The sequence below is a fragment of the Cnephaeus nilssonii genome, assembly GCF_951640355.1.
Source record: "Cnephaeus nilssonii genome assembly, chromosome: 18".
In the NCBI taxonomy this organism is placed as follows: domain Eukaryota; kingdom Metazoa; phylum Chordata; class Mammalia; order Chiroptera; family Vespertilionidae; genus Cnephaeus; species Cnephaeus nilssonii.
The window spans coordinates 44,844,454-44,861,700 of NC_137089.1; the positions used below are offsets into that span (position 1 = coordinate 44,844,454).

At 34.2% G+C, this 17,247-nt stretch overlaps 1 protein-coding gene across 2 annotated transcripts in view; it reads right to left on the bottom strand.

Moving 5' to 3' along the window:
* Positions 1 to 2,117: 2,117 nt before the first annotated feature.
* The window catches only part of ATAD2 (ATPase family AAA domain containing 2), a 54,929-nt gene continuing 39,799 nt past the window's right edge, over positions 2,118 to 17,247 (bottom strand). The window contains exons 17-29 of one of the 2 annotated variants that reach the window (XM_079796262.1): positions 16,806 to 16,938; positions 16,012 to 16,198; positions 15,078 to 15,263; positions 13,617 to 13,752; positions 12,439 to 12,635; positions 11,715 to 11,874; positions 9,521 to 9,643; positions 9,252 to 9,395; positions 6,699 to 7,088; positions 4,992 to 5,125; positions 4,034 to 4,162; positions 3,308 to 3,359; positions 2,119 to 2,453 (exon numbers count right to left, since the gene is read on the bottom strand). In XM_079796262.1, the coding sequence (XP_079652388.1) occupies positions 3,315 to 3,359; positions 4,034 to 4,162; positions 4,992 to 5,125; positions 6,699 to 7,088; positions 9,252 to 9,395; positions 9,521 to 9,643; positions 11,715 to 11,874; positions 12,439 to 12,635; positions 13,617 to 13,752; positions 15,078 to 15,263; positions 16,012 to 16,198; positions 16,806 to 16,938 (1,964 nt within the window). In that variant the 3' untranslated portion in view covers positions 2,119 to 2,453; positions 3,308 to 3,314. Of the gene's footprint in view, positions 3,360 to 4,033; positions 4,163 to 4,991; positions 5,126 to 6,698; positions 7,089 to 9,251; positions 9,396 to 9,520; positions 9,644 to 11,714; positions 11,875 to 12,438; positions 12,636 to 13,616; positions 13,753 to 15,077; positions 15,264 to 16,011; positions 16,199 to 16,805; positions 16,939 to 17,247 lie in introns of both variants that reach the window. The other variant, XM_079796263.1, reaches the window with a different exon arrangement.

The following is a 17,247-nucleotide window of genomic DNA, read 5'->3' on the forward strand; positions in this document are numbered from 1 at the left end:
TTGATATGATCACTTTACTTTTGTGATCTTCCTCCCAAAAATCCAGTGCAGAAAAAACTAATTGCAATAGAGGGGCATCTTCCAAAATATTTGATCAGTAGTCCAAGTCATCAAAAGCATTTACATCCATTAATGGAACTGTTGTTGTGTTTTAATCCTCACTTGAGGATATGTCTTATTATCATTATTTTACTAGAGGCCCAGTGCACGAATTCATGCATGGGTGGGGTTCAGTGGCTCGCCCTGATAGGGGTAGGGGTGGGGGTTGATGGGGGCGGGGACCAGCGGGGGGTGTGGGTGGTTGGCTGGCTGGCTCCAACCCCTGGTCAAACTCCCGGTGGAGGGGACAATTTGCATATTAGCCTTTTATTATATAGGATTTTAGAGACAGAGAGAGATGTGAAATATCGATTGGTTGCCTCCCATACATTCCCTGACCAAGGATCAAATTTGCAACCTAGGTATGTGCCATGACTGGGAATTAAATCCACAACCTTTTGGTGTAGGGGACAATGTTCCAACCAAATAGCCCTTTATGATAGTATCTCTAGAAAAAGCACAAATGTTTTACATTTTGATTAAGTCCTATTTATCTAATTTTCGTCTTGTTGCCAGTGTTTTTGGTGCTATATTTAAGAAATAATTGCCAAATTTAAGGTCATAAAGGTATGTCCTGTGTTCTAAAAATTTTAATTCTAGTTCTCAAATTTAGGTCTTTGTTCCATTTTATTACATTACTTTGTATACAGTGTGAAATAAAGGTCCAGCCTCGTTCTTTTACATGTAGATATCCAATTTTCACAGCACCATTTGTTGAAGGGATTATTCTTTCCCCATGGAATGGTCTTGGGTACCATGGTCAAAAATCAATTGCCCATAGATATATGGATTTATTTCTGGACTCTCAAGTCTATTCCATTGATCTATTATATCTGTCCTTATGGCAATACCACATGTTTTATTAATGTAGCTTTTTTATTAATGTAAGTTTTGGAATAGGGAAGGAAGTGTGAGTCCAATTTTCTCTTCTTTTTCAAGATTGTTTCAGCTATTCAAAGTCCCTTGCAATTCCATTATTAACTGAGCATTGACTTCCCTATTTCTCCAAAAAAGTGCATTGAGATTTTAATAGGCATTGCACTAAATTTGTAGACATCTTTGGGGAATATGGCTATTTTAATAACATTAAGTCTTCCAATCCATGAATACAGGATGTCTTTCCATTTGTTTAGGTCTTATTTAATTTCTTTCAGCAACAATCCTGCACCCTCCTTGGTTAAATTTATTTGTAGGTGTTTTATTGTCTTAGATGCTACTGTAAATAGCACTCCTCTCTTAACTTCCTTTTTGTATTGTTCATTGCTAAGGTTTAGAAATAAAACTGACTTTTATCTATTGATCTTCAATCCTGTCACTTTGCTGAATTCATTTATTAGCTTTAACATTTTTGTGGACTTTTTAAAAAAATATATTTTATTGATTTTTTACAGAGAGGAAGGGAGAGGGATAGAGAGCTAGAAACATCGATGAGAAAGAAACATCGACCAGCTGCCTCCTGCACACCCCCTACCGGGGATGTGCCCGCAACCAATGTACATGCCCTTGACCGGAATCGAACCTGGGACCTTTCAGTCCGCAGACCGACGCTCTATCCACTGAGCCAAACCGGTTTCAGCTTTGTGGACTCTTTATAAGATCATGTCATCCGTGAGTTTTACTTCTTTTCCCATTTGGATGTCTCTTATTTCTTTTTCTTGCCTAATTACTATAGACTGACTGTATTTTTAAGCAACAAATGAGAAAGAAGCATTCCAGGCTTGCTATATCAGTATGGTTTTGAAAATCTAGGAATGTAGACCTATTACTTCCCATGTCTGTAGACAGTATGTCTTAAAAGGACAGGAAGCACATCGGTTTTTGTAGCCTAAAAACCTATACCATATAAACATTCCAATGTCAACATTATAAATTATAAGCAGTAATAAAACAAAATTTTATAATTGTTTTGCACTGAATTATCTTTAGGACAATTTAAAATGATGAAGAAATAGAAACAAATTTGAGAAACAATTTTTACATTTAACATTTATTACAGAAATTATACATACAAAATGAAATCCTAGTTATAAAAGATGCATCTGGAATAAATTATAATAAATTTCAATAAAAATAAGTATGTATGTGTATATGTGCATGAATCCAGAAATATGCACATACTCAGATGTTTATAATGAATGGCATTGCTTTATGCATTACTAAGAGAGTATCTTTTAATTAAGGTATCTGAATTACTGGGTTTTAAAATGCTTTAAATACAATATCCAGGTAAATCAACGAAAGGCAGCTCAACTTTGAATCTATTAGAATCCAGAATCTCTCATTTGAGATCATTATCCCCTAACTCCTTTTTAAAGTTTCCAACAGAAGCTATTTTACAAATATTAGAATGGCTCCTAAAAAAAAAAAAGAAAAAGAAAAAGAATGTGCATGGTGGTGAATGGTTTTATTCATTTAAGAAAGAAATATATTTTTGGTATCATTATTACAAAATTTATTATATTTATATAATTGCATATAAAAGATATCTATAGAGTATAACCTAAACACAAATTTAGAAGGATATAAACATTTTTCAAATATAAAAACTCTGTGCTATTAAAAAGCTGTTCAACAAAGTATTTATTAATATGTTTGTTGTGTATAATCATAAGACTTAACTGAAAATATTTAAAATTTATTAACCCAAGTAAGAATTATAAAAATGTTATCTAAAAAGCATTTATTTTGACATTCAGGTACAGAATTGTGGTGCAGCCAAAAATTGTCAAGGGTGCTCATGAATTGAACACTGGCTTTTATGTGAATGAGCAGGACAAGCTAAAGGTAGATGAGAGATGGGTACTGAAGACAACAAAAGGATGGCAAAGATACAACAGTTAAGTTTCTAGTCTGATGCAATAAACTATTGCAGGACGGGTAAAATTAAAAGTGCTTAAAACAAAAAAATATCAATGTCACTAATTACTCTTCAGTGCTATAAAACATTAGCTATCTTTATATTGAGTCGTCCACATTTCAACTAATGATATGCCATAGCACTACTACTACTAGTGCCTTGTTCCATCAAACTCCCAGTATTTTATCTCTGTAATTTATCTTACACATGTACATAGATATTAAAAGTTTAAATATTTTTATTTACTATTTTAATATTTTTCTTAAAGATGCAGGATTTCACCTTGCATCAGTTATGTGAACATGACAGAGGTGAACCAAGTAAAAACAGAATATAAAGAATATGTGATACCATGACATCAGGATCTGGAACAAATGAAGTTTTCTACCTCTTGCTCCATTTTCTAGATAAAGGGTAGAAAGGAAAAGTAGTAAGTTTCAATGTGGAAACGCTAAAGAAACATTATTCTATTGCCTTTTTCCCCCCGGTAAATACCCTTAAGAATTTATTACCCATGTATATATCTGATATTGAAAACAAAAATTTAGTTCAGTATTTAAGACTATCACATAAACTGAGATCACTGATGGGACTTCATTATTTAAATCCCTTTCAAATGAGTCTGAGATGTGATCATCTTATGTTAAATTCAAATAGTTATAATCAAGACACTGATGTACCTATTTATAGGTACTAGTATCACATATATGATACCATGTAGGTACCACAGTATATTTTAGTAGGTACACTAAATACTACATATACTAGTAGGTATATATTTGGTACCAGTAATATTTATATTATACTATATAGGTATCGTCCAATATCTTTTTTTATTTCCTTTTTTCCAGTATCTATTTTTAAAAGTTAAAACTCTAATGCCCACTGTAAAGCAAGATCAAGTAAAGAAAAATAGGAATGTCTTAAAAAGGAGTTACATATCTTCATTAATACATACAGAAAATAAAGGTTTTCCCATAATTTGCTGATACTATAGTTCCATTGTTTGCATATATTAAACAATGGTCTTTAAAAATTTTTATAAAATAAGTTAATTTCTTATATAGATTAGTTTACCTGAATAAGTGTTGTTTTGTCATAGTCCCTGCGATGCTGATAAATACACTGGCTGATTACTGCATACAAATTTTCCAACTGAAAAAGATTGTATTTCTGACTTTTTTTAACAACGGTCTTCAAAAGATTCTAAAAGAAAATATAAGTGTTTACAGGTGAGAGATAAATTCTCTGAGATGTTTTAACTTAGAAGATTGGGGGAATTTTTAGCATATAAACCAGAGAGAGGACGGACCAAGTCATCTGATGCGACATGGCAGCCTCTGATGATGGCTCTGTAATTTGGCTGTAGTTAACTTTTATCATCATCCTCTGATCCAAGTCTCTGCCCTGGGTAACTTATATCCTAAAAACTATAGCTGAGGAGGTTGCCAATTTCAATTCTAGTCATAAATCTCTACAGATGAACTAGATTAATAGGGGAAAAAAGCACCATTTTTGCAGAGTATTTTATTACACTATCAGTATATAGTAACTAATTTCATTATGTGAAATAAAAAGAGAAAGAACTTCATAAATGATGAATTACCTCACCACTTTAAAATTATTTTTCTTATAAGAAGGATTTTCCATTTGCTTAGTGTTTTTTTTCTCACGACTGAAATGGTCATTGGATTTCTGTGATTCTTCAAGTCTGGCCCTAGCAGGATATGTCATTACCTCATAAAACATGCCATTATGGCTAAGTAAAAACTAACTAAAAGAGTCATAGGTAACAGTCGTAAAAACAATTTATGGGATAAATAATGTAGTCAAGTCTGTTAAAACCATAATGTCAATATACTAGCCACCTCCAACCACCACATTTATAAAAGTTATTCTATGCCAAACTTACCCATTCATAAAAGATCATTATTTATTACATGCTGAATTGATACAAAATACTATTACAGTTCTCTTTTGGTGTGTTATGTTACTAATCTGCACAATGACAGCATTACAATTTCAATTTACATACTTTTAATCGCTCGTGGTCCACAACAAGTGAGGGTATAGGCTGTGAAAGAATTTCCAAAGCCTTTTCAGCACTGATGAGCTGCTGTTGCTCTATTTGGGAATGTCTAGCTCGAGTCATTTGCAGAATCCACCTTTCTAGAATGAGTGATTAAATAACGTTACTATTTGGTAAACACACATTATAATGCCTAAAGTAAATTAATATTAGGCAGATTAACTTGCAGGACATATTTATTAAGACAAAAATACCAAGTCTGGTATACTGATTCTGCTGTAAGATTAAAATGATCCCACTTACACACTCAAAAATTAAGAACATTTGAATATTTCTCAAATTGAGTATTTCAGGGGATCCTCAACTGTTTTCTACTTAGGCATAACACTCACAAAATTTAAGAGCTGGAAGGAACCTCAGTAATTGAGAATAGGAGTTGCAAACAACCACCCACAGACCAAATCTGGCCTACCATTATAAATAAAGTTTTATTAGAACACAACCACTCCCATTTTACATATGCTTGTCAGTGTGGCTTTTCTGGCAGGTTTGAGTAGTTGCGACAGATACTGTGCGGCTAAATATTTCGTATATGGCACTATACAGAAAAGGTTTGCATATCCCTAATCTAGGGCAATCTACTCACTGATAGATTAAAAAAATGAGGTCAAGAAAAGTGAAGAGACTTTTCTAAGGTTAACATACCTGTTATAAGACCCCAGATAAAAACCCAAATCTCTTAATATGTAAACAAGTACATGTCCCACTAAATAGTGTCCTTTTAAAGACAATAATAATAAAAGAAAAATAAAACAATTCTGAACCCAAACAAAACATACTAAATTATATAGTCAGAAGATTAACAGTTAAATTATCTACACTGAAAGGCTGCATCCTAGCCCCTTCTGCTATGATTACTCAAACACACTGGAACTCATTTCAAGGAAGTATTTGAAAAAGATTTACCTACAGCATATAAGCCACTGGGGGAAAAAAAAGTCTCATTAACTCACTTAATATTTGTCATTGACCAAAAGAAAATGTTGACCCTATTCCTGCTCTTTTTACTTTTAAGACCAAATAATGTTTGTCTTTTCCAAAGATCAAACAAATCTACTGCCAAATATCCAAGAAGATCCAGATGGAGACAATTCTCAATGAAAAACTTTGGAAGCAGAATTAGAATATAAATAATCTTGGACTTAACCTACAATATGAAGAGGAATGATGGAGGTTACAGTTGTTCTACACCACTCAGCAAGAACCACAGGAAACTGCTTATCTTGCTTAAAAATGAGGGTATCTGCCAGCTTTTTAAAAAAGGACAGAGCCAAATTCCTTCACTTCTTGCTTTAGATTATTTTACTCAATCCTCAAAATATCTCATTACCCGCAGCTATCTACCCCAATTCTGCAGAAGAGAAAACTGAGACTGATAGGTCCAAGAACCTTGCCCAAAGTCACAAGCTTCCAAGTAGCGGATGGACTAGGGGCTCAAATCCAGGTCTATTAGATGCCACAGTAGTCTTTTAGCAACAGTGAATTTATTAGCTCCATAGTTAATAAAAGATATTAAAGATAATGCTATCTTTCCTAATGAATTAACACCTGCACTACAAAAGACAAGGACAAAATTGAGATGGTAATTAGTTGCTTAAGAACTCGGGAGTAAAACATCTTTTAAAACTAGGAAGTTGTTTAATTGAGACTTACCTTTTGCTTCACTTTCATTAGAAACATTTATTATTTGAGAGCTTAAAGAATCTCCACTGCAAGTGATCTTATCTTTCTTCAGTTCTGTACTTGCGGCAGCCTTCCCAGATTCAAGTTCATTCTCAATACTACAGGTACTTGAGTTATTTCCCAAATCTACTTTGCTTTCAGAGCCATTTTGCTGCATCTCATTTTCTTCCATTGAAGACTCTCCTGTGTTTCCAGTCTCGATGTGGTCTACACTTATATCGTGATTTTCCTCTGTATCACTCTCAATTTTGTCATCTGTGACATTTTGGCTGCCATCTTTTGTCTGTGAAATCTTCCTTCGTTTTGTGATGGTACCTAAGTACCACTTCGACTTTTTGCGGATTTTTCTCTTCAACTGAGCTTCAGAGAATTAAAAGAAAAAGGATAAAAGAACATTCAACAATTTTCTAAAGTCTATGTAAGTGGGGAGAAAAATACCTTGAGATATAATAGGATAAGCAAGTTTGAGAAACCACCATAGTTTTGAGTGGTTTGTATAGAAACAGAAATATATAGTACTACAAGAAGGCAGAGAAGTGGGCAATGACTTGTCATTCTGAGGAGTTTGAGTTTTACCTTGAATAATTAAAAAAAAAATCTTGAATAGCCCTAACTGGTTTGGCTCAGTGGACAGTGTCGGCTCGTGGACTGAAGGGTCCCAGGTTCGATTCCGGTCAAGGGCATGTACCTTGGTTGTGGGTACATCCCCAATAGGGGGTGTGCAGGAGGCAGCTGATCGATGTTTCTCTCTCATTGATGTTTCTAACTCTCTATCCCTCTCCCTTCCTATCTGTAAAAAAACCAATAAAATATATATTTTTAAAAATCTTGAATAATGCCTTGCTGGTATGGCTCAGTGGTTGAGCATTAACCTATGAAGCAGGAGGTCACGGTTCGATTCCTGGTTAAGGGCACATGCCCGGGTTTCGGGCTCCATCCCCATTGTGGGGCATGCAGAAGGCAGCCGATCAATGATTCTTTCTCATCATTGATGTTTCTATCTCTCTTTCCTTCTCCCTTCCTCTGTGAAATCAATAAAACAATATTTTTAAAAAATAATAAAGTAAAACCTTGAATAATTTTAAGGAGGGCAATGGATGATCTGTCTGCTGCATGTATTACAAAGAACATTTTGGCAGTAGTCTGAGGAATAAACTAGAGAAAAAGCAAGATTAAAAATGGCTTACACTTAAATACCTATCATACAGTAGAAACTCTTCTAAGTTCTTAATGTATGCTAAAAGTTACTGAAATTTCACTTTAACCTGATCAGTTTGTTACCATTATCAACATCATTTTACAGATGATGAAACTAAGGTATACAAAGATTAAAGTTTCTGCCTAGAGCAGACACAATATATAACCATACTGTAACATTATGCTTGGGAGATTCACCTATACTGTTAAATGTAGTTGAAGTTTAATCATTCTCACTGTTGTACAATAGTCCACATTTTCAATTCTATTGTTGATGGACATTTCTTGTATGTGTCTTTGGTAAACATAATGCATGCAATCCTGTTGGGTATATAGTTAGGAATGGATTGTTTTAAGGAAGTCATTTTTCATGTCCTCAATTTCTACATATATACTTGCTTCGAGTTTATTTGACTGAGAACCCTCTGGTAAAGGTTTCTTGCTGGTTTGCCTTTCTTATCCTTCCTTTCCTTCCTGCCTCTTCCCATTTTTACAAAAGTAGGGCTTACCTATCTCAAATCAATTATCCCAGAATGGAAAAACATGCAATACAATAAGGGAAAATTCCAACCCCAGTAAAACACACACACACACACACACACACACACACACACATTTTATAATTTCTGTTTAAAAGCATTGGTGTCACCCTAGCTGGTTTGGCTCAGTGGATAGAGCGTCGGCCTGTGGACTGAAGGGTTCCAGTTTCGATTCCAGCCAAGGGCACATGCCTGGGTTGCGGGCTCGATCCACAGTGGGGGGCGTGCAGGAGGCAGCCGATCAATGATTCTCTCTCATCATTGATGTTTCTATCTCTCTCTCCCTCTCCCTTCCTCTCTGAAATCAATAAAGAAATATATATAAAAAATTAAAAAAAATAAAAGCATTGGTGTCTAATAAGGCATTAAGGAATTAAGACAACTAAATCTGGGAAAACAAATGAAGAGCTGAGAGTTTCACATTCATGGGGCTTAAAGAACAAAAAATGGAATTAAGAGCCTGCCAAGGAAAGGACGTCTTTGGAAAATCCACAGGCTTTGGGTTGGTACCCTATAAAGGTATACCCTAAAAATAAGGAGGAATAGGAAATGACCAGGATTTTAAGGAAATGAAAATTAGTTTCAAATCAAATCAATCCACAATTAGATGAAGATGAATTGGGACTGCAATCTGGATTCCAAGAATGCATAGCTGCCTCAATATTAACCAAACCAATATAATTCACTAAATCAATATAAATAAAGGAAACTGAGGGAGAAAATAAATGGCATTGGAAGAGCATAAAGGTTACAATTTCATAAGTAAAAATTACCCAAGTGCACTTACCAGGAGTGCTGCAGGCCACAGGAATATTGAGCATCTTGAGCTTTTCATTCTGCTCTGGATCCAATCTTTTATCACCAGCAGAAGTGGAATTTTGCTTTGGCATCACATGGTAATAAGATGGGGCATATTTGGAGGAGCTACAACCTTATAAATAGACACATAAAACGTCAAAATAAATTTCTAGATTTCAAAATTACCTGAAGGATTAATTAAAAGCACTCACACTACATCAAAAGCATCTTTTTCTAATGCCAAATAATTTTTTTTACCTCTCTTCTTTCTAGATTCCTGAATTTCTTCACAAAGCTGCTCAAAGTCTTCATCAAGTTCTTCTTTAATTATTGCATAGGCAGTATCTCTTAAAGCACAGGCTCTGTGCCTAATAAGACGATCTGAAAAATGAATAAAGGATTTAAAATTTTCTCCTTTTAATAACTTACCAAAAATAAACATTTTAGGTTAAGATTGTAGCCATTACAATTCCTTTTTTTAGTTTTATCATGAATAGTAACAGTTACAAAAATTGTGTAATTCTTTTCTTTGTGCTAATCTAATGTCCTAGACATCTAATTCAATATGGCAGACTAAATCAAAAAAATTTTATTGCTATGTCCTATCCATACCTTTTTGAAATATCAGAAAAAAAATCTAAGTATCAATCAATAGCAAGATTAAATATAATGACAAAACAAACAAAAACAGAAAGGAAGTAGTGTCATTAGTGAACAGAATGTAAAATAATCTGGAAGAGATATAGAGAATGTTACTGCATTGACAGAGAAACTAAGCAAAGATAATGAAACAGCAACCCTACATAAGAAACACTGGAAGAAATCCTAAACTGAGTCTAACTACTGTAAACTGGAATATGCTGAGGCAGAAAGCAGACAATAAGTGAACACAAGGTTGATTGAATGGGTTTTATCAGTCCTTCTCACAGGGCAATAGGCTGCAATGTTCACACCCAAGATGTAGATGACAGCAATAGCTACAACATCAGAAGGGATGTTGGAGGGGGCTTCTAACATGGCATCTGGGCCAGAAGAAAAGCAGAGCAAAGTTGGAGTATTTGTTTCAGAAGTGTGGGGGCATGAGAATCACCGAGGAACTTGCCAGGAATGCAAATTCTCAGGCCCTAACTCTATCTACAGATTCAGAAACTCTGAATCTCAACAAGTCCTTTAGGAGATTGATACTTCATAAAGTTCGAACACCACTGGTCTAAAGTAATTTTAGGCTGCCACATGGACAGAAAGAGAAGCCAAAGAGAAAAAACCTTCTGCTTCCACAGTAAATGTTCCTTCCTGCTAGTTAAGGGGCATTCCCAGTTTGGTAGCCTGTTTCCACTGCTTACCACCAGAAGTCTGGGAAAGCCCAGGGAAAGTGAAGTAGAAGACTAGTGAGCTTTTCAATTGCTGAAGAAACTCAGTAGGCCCCTATGCTAATTAATCTAATTTATAAGCACAAACAACTGTAGCAGCCAATGTACTAGAGGATAGTTAACATAGGAAACAGACTATTAAAACTATACTATCCACTGAAAGTGTTAAGGACACTGCATCTATAAAACAAGAACAGGATGCTAAAAAAGAAAAAGAAGCACCGGAGAAAAAAATATTTTTGGAAATAAGTTTATCTCAAATATGTAGATATTTGAATGCATAATTATATGCGTCAGGGATGGGGAATGTCTGGCCCATGGGCCGTATAAGGCCCTCGAAATCCTTTGATCTGGTCCTGCCAAGGCAACCCCAGGTGGGACTCAAAATTCAATAAATCTAGGAGCTTTTTTCAAAGGAACATAAATTTTTACTAAGTGAATTATATTAAGCGAATGATGTTGTAAATACCCAAATGGCCCTTGGCAGAAAAAAGGTTCCCCACTTCTGATGTATACGAACAAATATGTAATTTTTAAAAATCCTGTACTTTATAAAATGTTTAATAGATTGGGTGAGGGCAGAATGGGTACATGCATTGAAAAGATATCCTCAAACTTAAGTGTCCACCTTTGAAGAAAGGAAATGGAAGACTTAGTTTTTAAAATATTGTATTACTTTTGTAATAAAAATTATAATGGTCATAACCAAGAAAATTATTTCAAACCTATTTGATTACAGAGTGTTTATTTTTCCAATGTGAGAAAGAATATTAACATACAAAGGAAACAAGCTAAGTTGTTATGCAATGTTGAGTCTTATTAGAGAATATATTATGTAACAAACACAAGGATTTTAGAGTGAAAGAAAACTGCACTCAAATTCTGCCTCTGCCACTGGGGCAGTATAACCTTGAATAAGTTCTTTAACCTTGCAAAACTTCATTTTCCTCCATTGTAACATAAGGGGTAAGGCTGGTATAAGGACTAAATGGCACTGTGAATGTAAAATGTTTACAATATAGCACCTGGCATAAAATCAACCCTTGAAGTTAGTTAGCAGCCCCCATTCCACTAATGCTCACCTCCAGGATCTCTATCTGGATTGTATTCTAAAGCATTACTACAGATCAGATCAATATCACTCAAATAGTCTTTCACAGTCAGATACTTGTGGAGATCAATTTTACTGATTACAGATGAAAGGTCCATTGGTTGCTTTATTACAGTAACATAATCAGGAACCTAAAATTCAAGCAAATGACCAAGTCACTTAAATTAACTCTGAACAAAAATACATTTGAGTAAAGTTTGTCAAGCAATACAGGAGAGAGGGAGAATAAATACATAAGAGATAATGATAATATACTAATATGAAAACTCTGACTCTCTTTAAGGTTGGTTTTATTTTGTATTTATTCTTAGTCTTGGGCAACTATCTCTCCAGTAATAGCCTATATCGCTTTCCTCAACCAAACGCCACCCATCCTTCAATGAAAACGTAAAAGCTTGCTCTCCAGCTCACTCTGTGTATGTAAGAATAAGATCATGTAGCATTAAGACATTCACAGATTGCTTCTAGAATGTTTGGGTTAAGCAGACAAATTTAGTTGTCTATTCTCTGTAGGGAAGGATAATGTATTCAATAGCTCTGGAAGTTTCCATGTGCTTAGGACATTCTTGGTAGGTTTTCATTTAGAGAAAACAAGTTCAGAGTGTAGGCAGAGAACCACATAAACTATTCAAATAATCTCTACTTTAGAAGCATTATAGTTTAGAAAACATTTGATTCTAAGATTAAATCAATACCTCATCAGGGTCAACAGGTTTAGTAAATATTCTGAATCGCTTATCAATAGCAAGCCTATGTGTAACATTTCTTAAGAAAATCCTCAGTTCTCTAAATGTATTTTCTTCTTGTTCTTCTAGTTGTTTCACTTCTTCTGCTGTCAATGGTCTTGGCTCAGGTGGTGGTGCTACTGGGAGTACCTCCAAGGCCTGCAAAACTTCACAAAAATGGAAGATTTTAGTTACTACTCTACCATCATATCAAGTGTGATAAATCATTCAGAGCACACAGTATCAGGCTTTCATGGCTATCCTCCTTACATTTGCCAGGAATCAGAGGATTTGGAATACTAGCATGGAATACATTCCCCCAACAATAACTGGTAATATATAATTTGGAATGCTAATTTCCAATCCACTGCCTCTGTTCCATTTTTAGATAATTTAACTGGCGATTACAACTTTGAAAATGCATTATTTCTAGGACAAAAATATTCTATTAAAGTGTATTTTTTACTAGTTAATTTTTGAACTAATGAAAAACTGCGGTATATTTCAAATATTCAGAAGTTTAGTTTTGTTTAAAGAGTACTGAGTACTCAGGACAAAAAAAGGAATATGAGAGTATTGTCGCAATAAGTTAGCAATCTATTATTAAGGGAGAAAGAGACATAATTACAACATCAATGTAATATCATATTAGTAGTATGAAAGAATAAAAAATTAATTTTGCCTAGATATGTTAAGGAAGAAAAAATGAGTTATACTAGAAGAACAAAGAGTTCCTTAGGCAGAAATGGGGGTGAGGAAAGAAGCATTATTGACAGAGAGCAAGCATGAATGAACTTATTTGAAAAGGCAGAAATATGTTGTGCATGGTTTAAAGACAGAATGCTTTGTAAGGAAAGAGGTGGAGGGAGGCAGGTAACAAAAGTGCCAAAAATGGGCTTAGAAAGACAGATTTGGGCTATACTGAATTCATGCCCCAAGTACACAAAGATAGAAGCTATACTTGGAAGGTTGTGTGGGCTTTAGGAACTTTAGTCTATTTTAATGGAAAACAGATTTTTAAGCAATAGAGGTAGCAACCTCATGCCTGAGGTTTTAAGCTTGTAATAATATAAGATGGCAAAGACATTAACTAATGTTTTATTCTCACTTCCTCAAAATTACATACTAACTTTGATATAGAAACTAACCTGCTTTCTTTTTTGATATAGGAGGCTTAGCAGCTTGTTTTAGAATTAAATCCTCAAAAAATTTTGTCCGTTCTTCTTTACCAGGTAACTGAACATTGAAAATTTCTCCATAATCACGGATAAATAATTCTTGCACCTTAAAAAAATAAAAATAAGTGCAACAATAGGTTATTATACACAATTTTAATGACAATCTAAGTTGTTTAATAAAGAAATATTTTTTAAAACAAATCTTTTATATATGCCGAATTTATGAATAAACCAGGCATATAACAGATTAAGAATTTAAAAAATGGGATATTTAAAACTCGACTCTGGTAACTGACATGGTAATATTTTACTTAAAGGGTTTTGTTAAAAATCAATTAATTCACTTTCACGGTCAAAGTGATATGAGAGAGGTTCTTCAATAAGAATAAAACAATCCTGGCCTGTGTTCGCAATGGTTAGAGCATATGCCCCCGCACTGAAGGCTTATGGGTTCAATTCTCAGTAAAGGGCATGTAACTAGGTTGCAGGTTCCATCCCCAACCCCAGTTGGGGGTGTGTGGAAGCAACCAATCGATGTGTGTCTCTCACATCAATGTTTCTCCCTCTCTCTCTCTCTGTCTCTTCCTTCCCTCCTTCTCCTCCTCCTCCCTCTGGAAAAAAAAATATCCTCAGGAAAGGATTAAAATAATGAATAAATAGGCATAAGCTTGGATAGTAATTTGGTACTATCAAAAATGCTCAATGGCCCTGGCTAGTGTGGCTCAATTGATTGGAGCATCGTACCATGCACCAAAGGGTCACAGATTCAATTCCCGGCTGGGGCATGTACAGGAGGTAGCTGATCGATGTTTTTCTGTCTCTCCCTTCCTCTCTCTATAAAATCAATAGAAACATATCCTCAGGGGAGGATTTTAAAAAAGTGTTCAATGTGCATACTCTTTAAGCTAGTTATTTCACTTTTAGAAACGAATGCTAGAAACCACATAGTAATGCTTATGCAAATTAAAACCCAAGAATGCAAAATAAATATATAAATAAAACTCAAGAATGTTCACTGTAGCAGTTCAATAGAAAAGAACCCTAGAAAACAACCAAATACATATGCACAAGGATTTGGATAAATAAATTATGGTACATCAAGACAATGGGAAAAGCTATGTTACTCTTAAAAGGAATAAGGCATATACTGAAGATTACATAAAATATATAAAGCAAATTGCAGAACTGTATGCATCATATATATAATTCCCTTTATGGAAGAGAAAAATAATCTATAATGTAACCTTACTCTACATATACACATATACATACATCAACCTACCTAACAAGCACATATACCAAATAGTTAACAATGTTATCTTTGATAAGAAAGCTTTTATCATTTTATTCATTCTGAAGCATTTGGAATTTTTATATTTTAATAAAAATAACTTTCTTTTTAAGTATAATAAATTTCCCCACACAAATTACCTCTTCTGGTAAAGCAGAATGGGGTTTGTCAGAAGTTGCAAGTAGTAAAACTGGAGCAAATGAAGGAATATTCTGTAATAATGTGGTAAATGTGGCTTTGAGTGTTGGTCCAACTATTTCCCACCACAAGTGGATATGAGGAATATACACTATACTCGGTGCTGTTCTCTTAGCTTCACGAATCATCTAGTAGAGAGAAAAAGATTTACATTCAGTTAGATAATCAGCACATCAGTAATGCTAGCTTTATTAGTCTGGAACAATGTTTAACTTCTCAGAATTATATAAATCCATCACATTTTTTAAATAGAGGGGTGGGTGGAGGTGGAAGGGGGCATAGAGGAGATAAAGGGTGATAAGGAAGAAATAAAATAAAACAAAAAACCCTCACTAAATAAGTAACTTCCCCCTCAATCCTGTTTATAAATGTTTTGTCTCATTGTTAGAAAACGTAACTGTTTCAAGCAGTTAGAAAACAACTCAAGAAATATAGAAGAATTTTCTGATGTAACCAAGGTTAAATATAAAAATAAGTATAAAACAACTTTTCATTAAAATTTTTTTATATAACAAAAACAGAAGCAGCATAATATCTGAGTACTTACAACATAGCAGTCACTCTTTCAAGTACAATTCTCACAACAGCCATACAAGGTAAATACTATTATCTCCATTTTGTAAATGAGGAAAATGAGGCAGAGAGATCTAACAACTCTCTTAAGGTCACTTAGATAATAAGTGGTGAAAATGGGATTTAAACCCATATTCTTTAATGACCAAGAAATTTATGCCTTAGTTTTATTTATTTTTTAAACCTACAGTTACAAATCAGTAAACAAAGAAAAGTACCAAAAAGAAAAAAATGAGGCAATTCTATCTTTTGTCTCTGGAAGTTTCCTTTGTCTTACAGCTTATCTAGGCAACAATGAATTACCTGGGCACATGTTTCTTCAGGAGATGTAGCACTGATTCCAAAAAGAACAGGAATGTCTAATGTATACACTGCAAATTTTTCCAAAGCATGGATGACAGCTGGTGCCAAATGAGAACCTTGCCCAAATCCTGGTTCTCCCACTATCAATATTCTTGGTCGAAAAGACATAGGTTGATAACAAGCATTTCTGAAAGAAATGAGTAATAAGCTATGTTTTAGAAAAATATAAAGTTTAAGTTTTTCTCCCAAACTACCAACTATGCACTTACATAGTCAAAAATTTTTAATGTTTCATTGGGCAATCATATCAGCATGACTCACATGGTTTTGGAAATAACTTCCACAGATTTTTAAGAATATCAGCCTGGCCAGTATGTCTTCGTGGCTGAGCGTCTACCTATAAACCGGGAGGTCACAGTTCAATTCCTGGTCAGGGTACACGCCCAGGTTGCGGGCTCAATCCCCAGTGGGGTGAGGAAAGTGGGGGGAGGTGCAGGCGGCAGCTCATCAATGATCTCTCTCATTGATGTTTCTATCTCTCTCTCCCTCTCCCTTCCTCTCTGAAATCAATATATATATGTATATATATATATGTTTTTAAAAAGAATACATATGCAGTGGCATTTCTATTATAGTGACAACAGCAAGAACAATTTTTTTGATATTTTAATTTAAAAAAGAAAGCAGATTAGTTGGCATTTTTTAAATCTTTCAACAACTATCTCATTTAGTTTTAGGGAATTTACACACACACACACACACACACACACAATTCATTTGCAAGGGAAATGTACCTATTCAAATGAAGAAAATTAAAATTTTCTTTTGCTTTATTAAAAGAATTTTGAGGAAGACCATTTTCACATACTGATGGAACATCATCATCACTGTATGCCAAGTCACTTTCTAGCAGAGGACAAGAAATATCTATAAACAAAACAAAAAATTGTACATTAGTAACTTTTCTGGATTGCAAAGCAAATTTTAATGCAGTGCTTCAGTTAGCAAATCAGTGTACATCAATGACATTTTTTAGAGAATCAAAGATATTGTGTAGATATGAATAACAAGTACAGTTAAGTCCTCATTTAACAGTCAATAGGTTCTGTGACTTTAAGCAAAATTATGTATAAAAAACAATTTTACCATAAGCTAACTGATATAAACAAGAGTTAAGTTCCTACAGCATCTCATCATTGTTATAATGAAACGATGTTAAATGAATCAATGTTATTT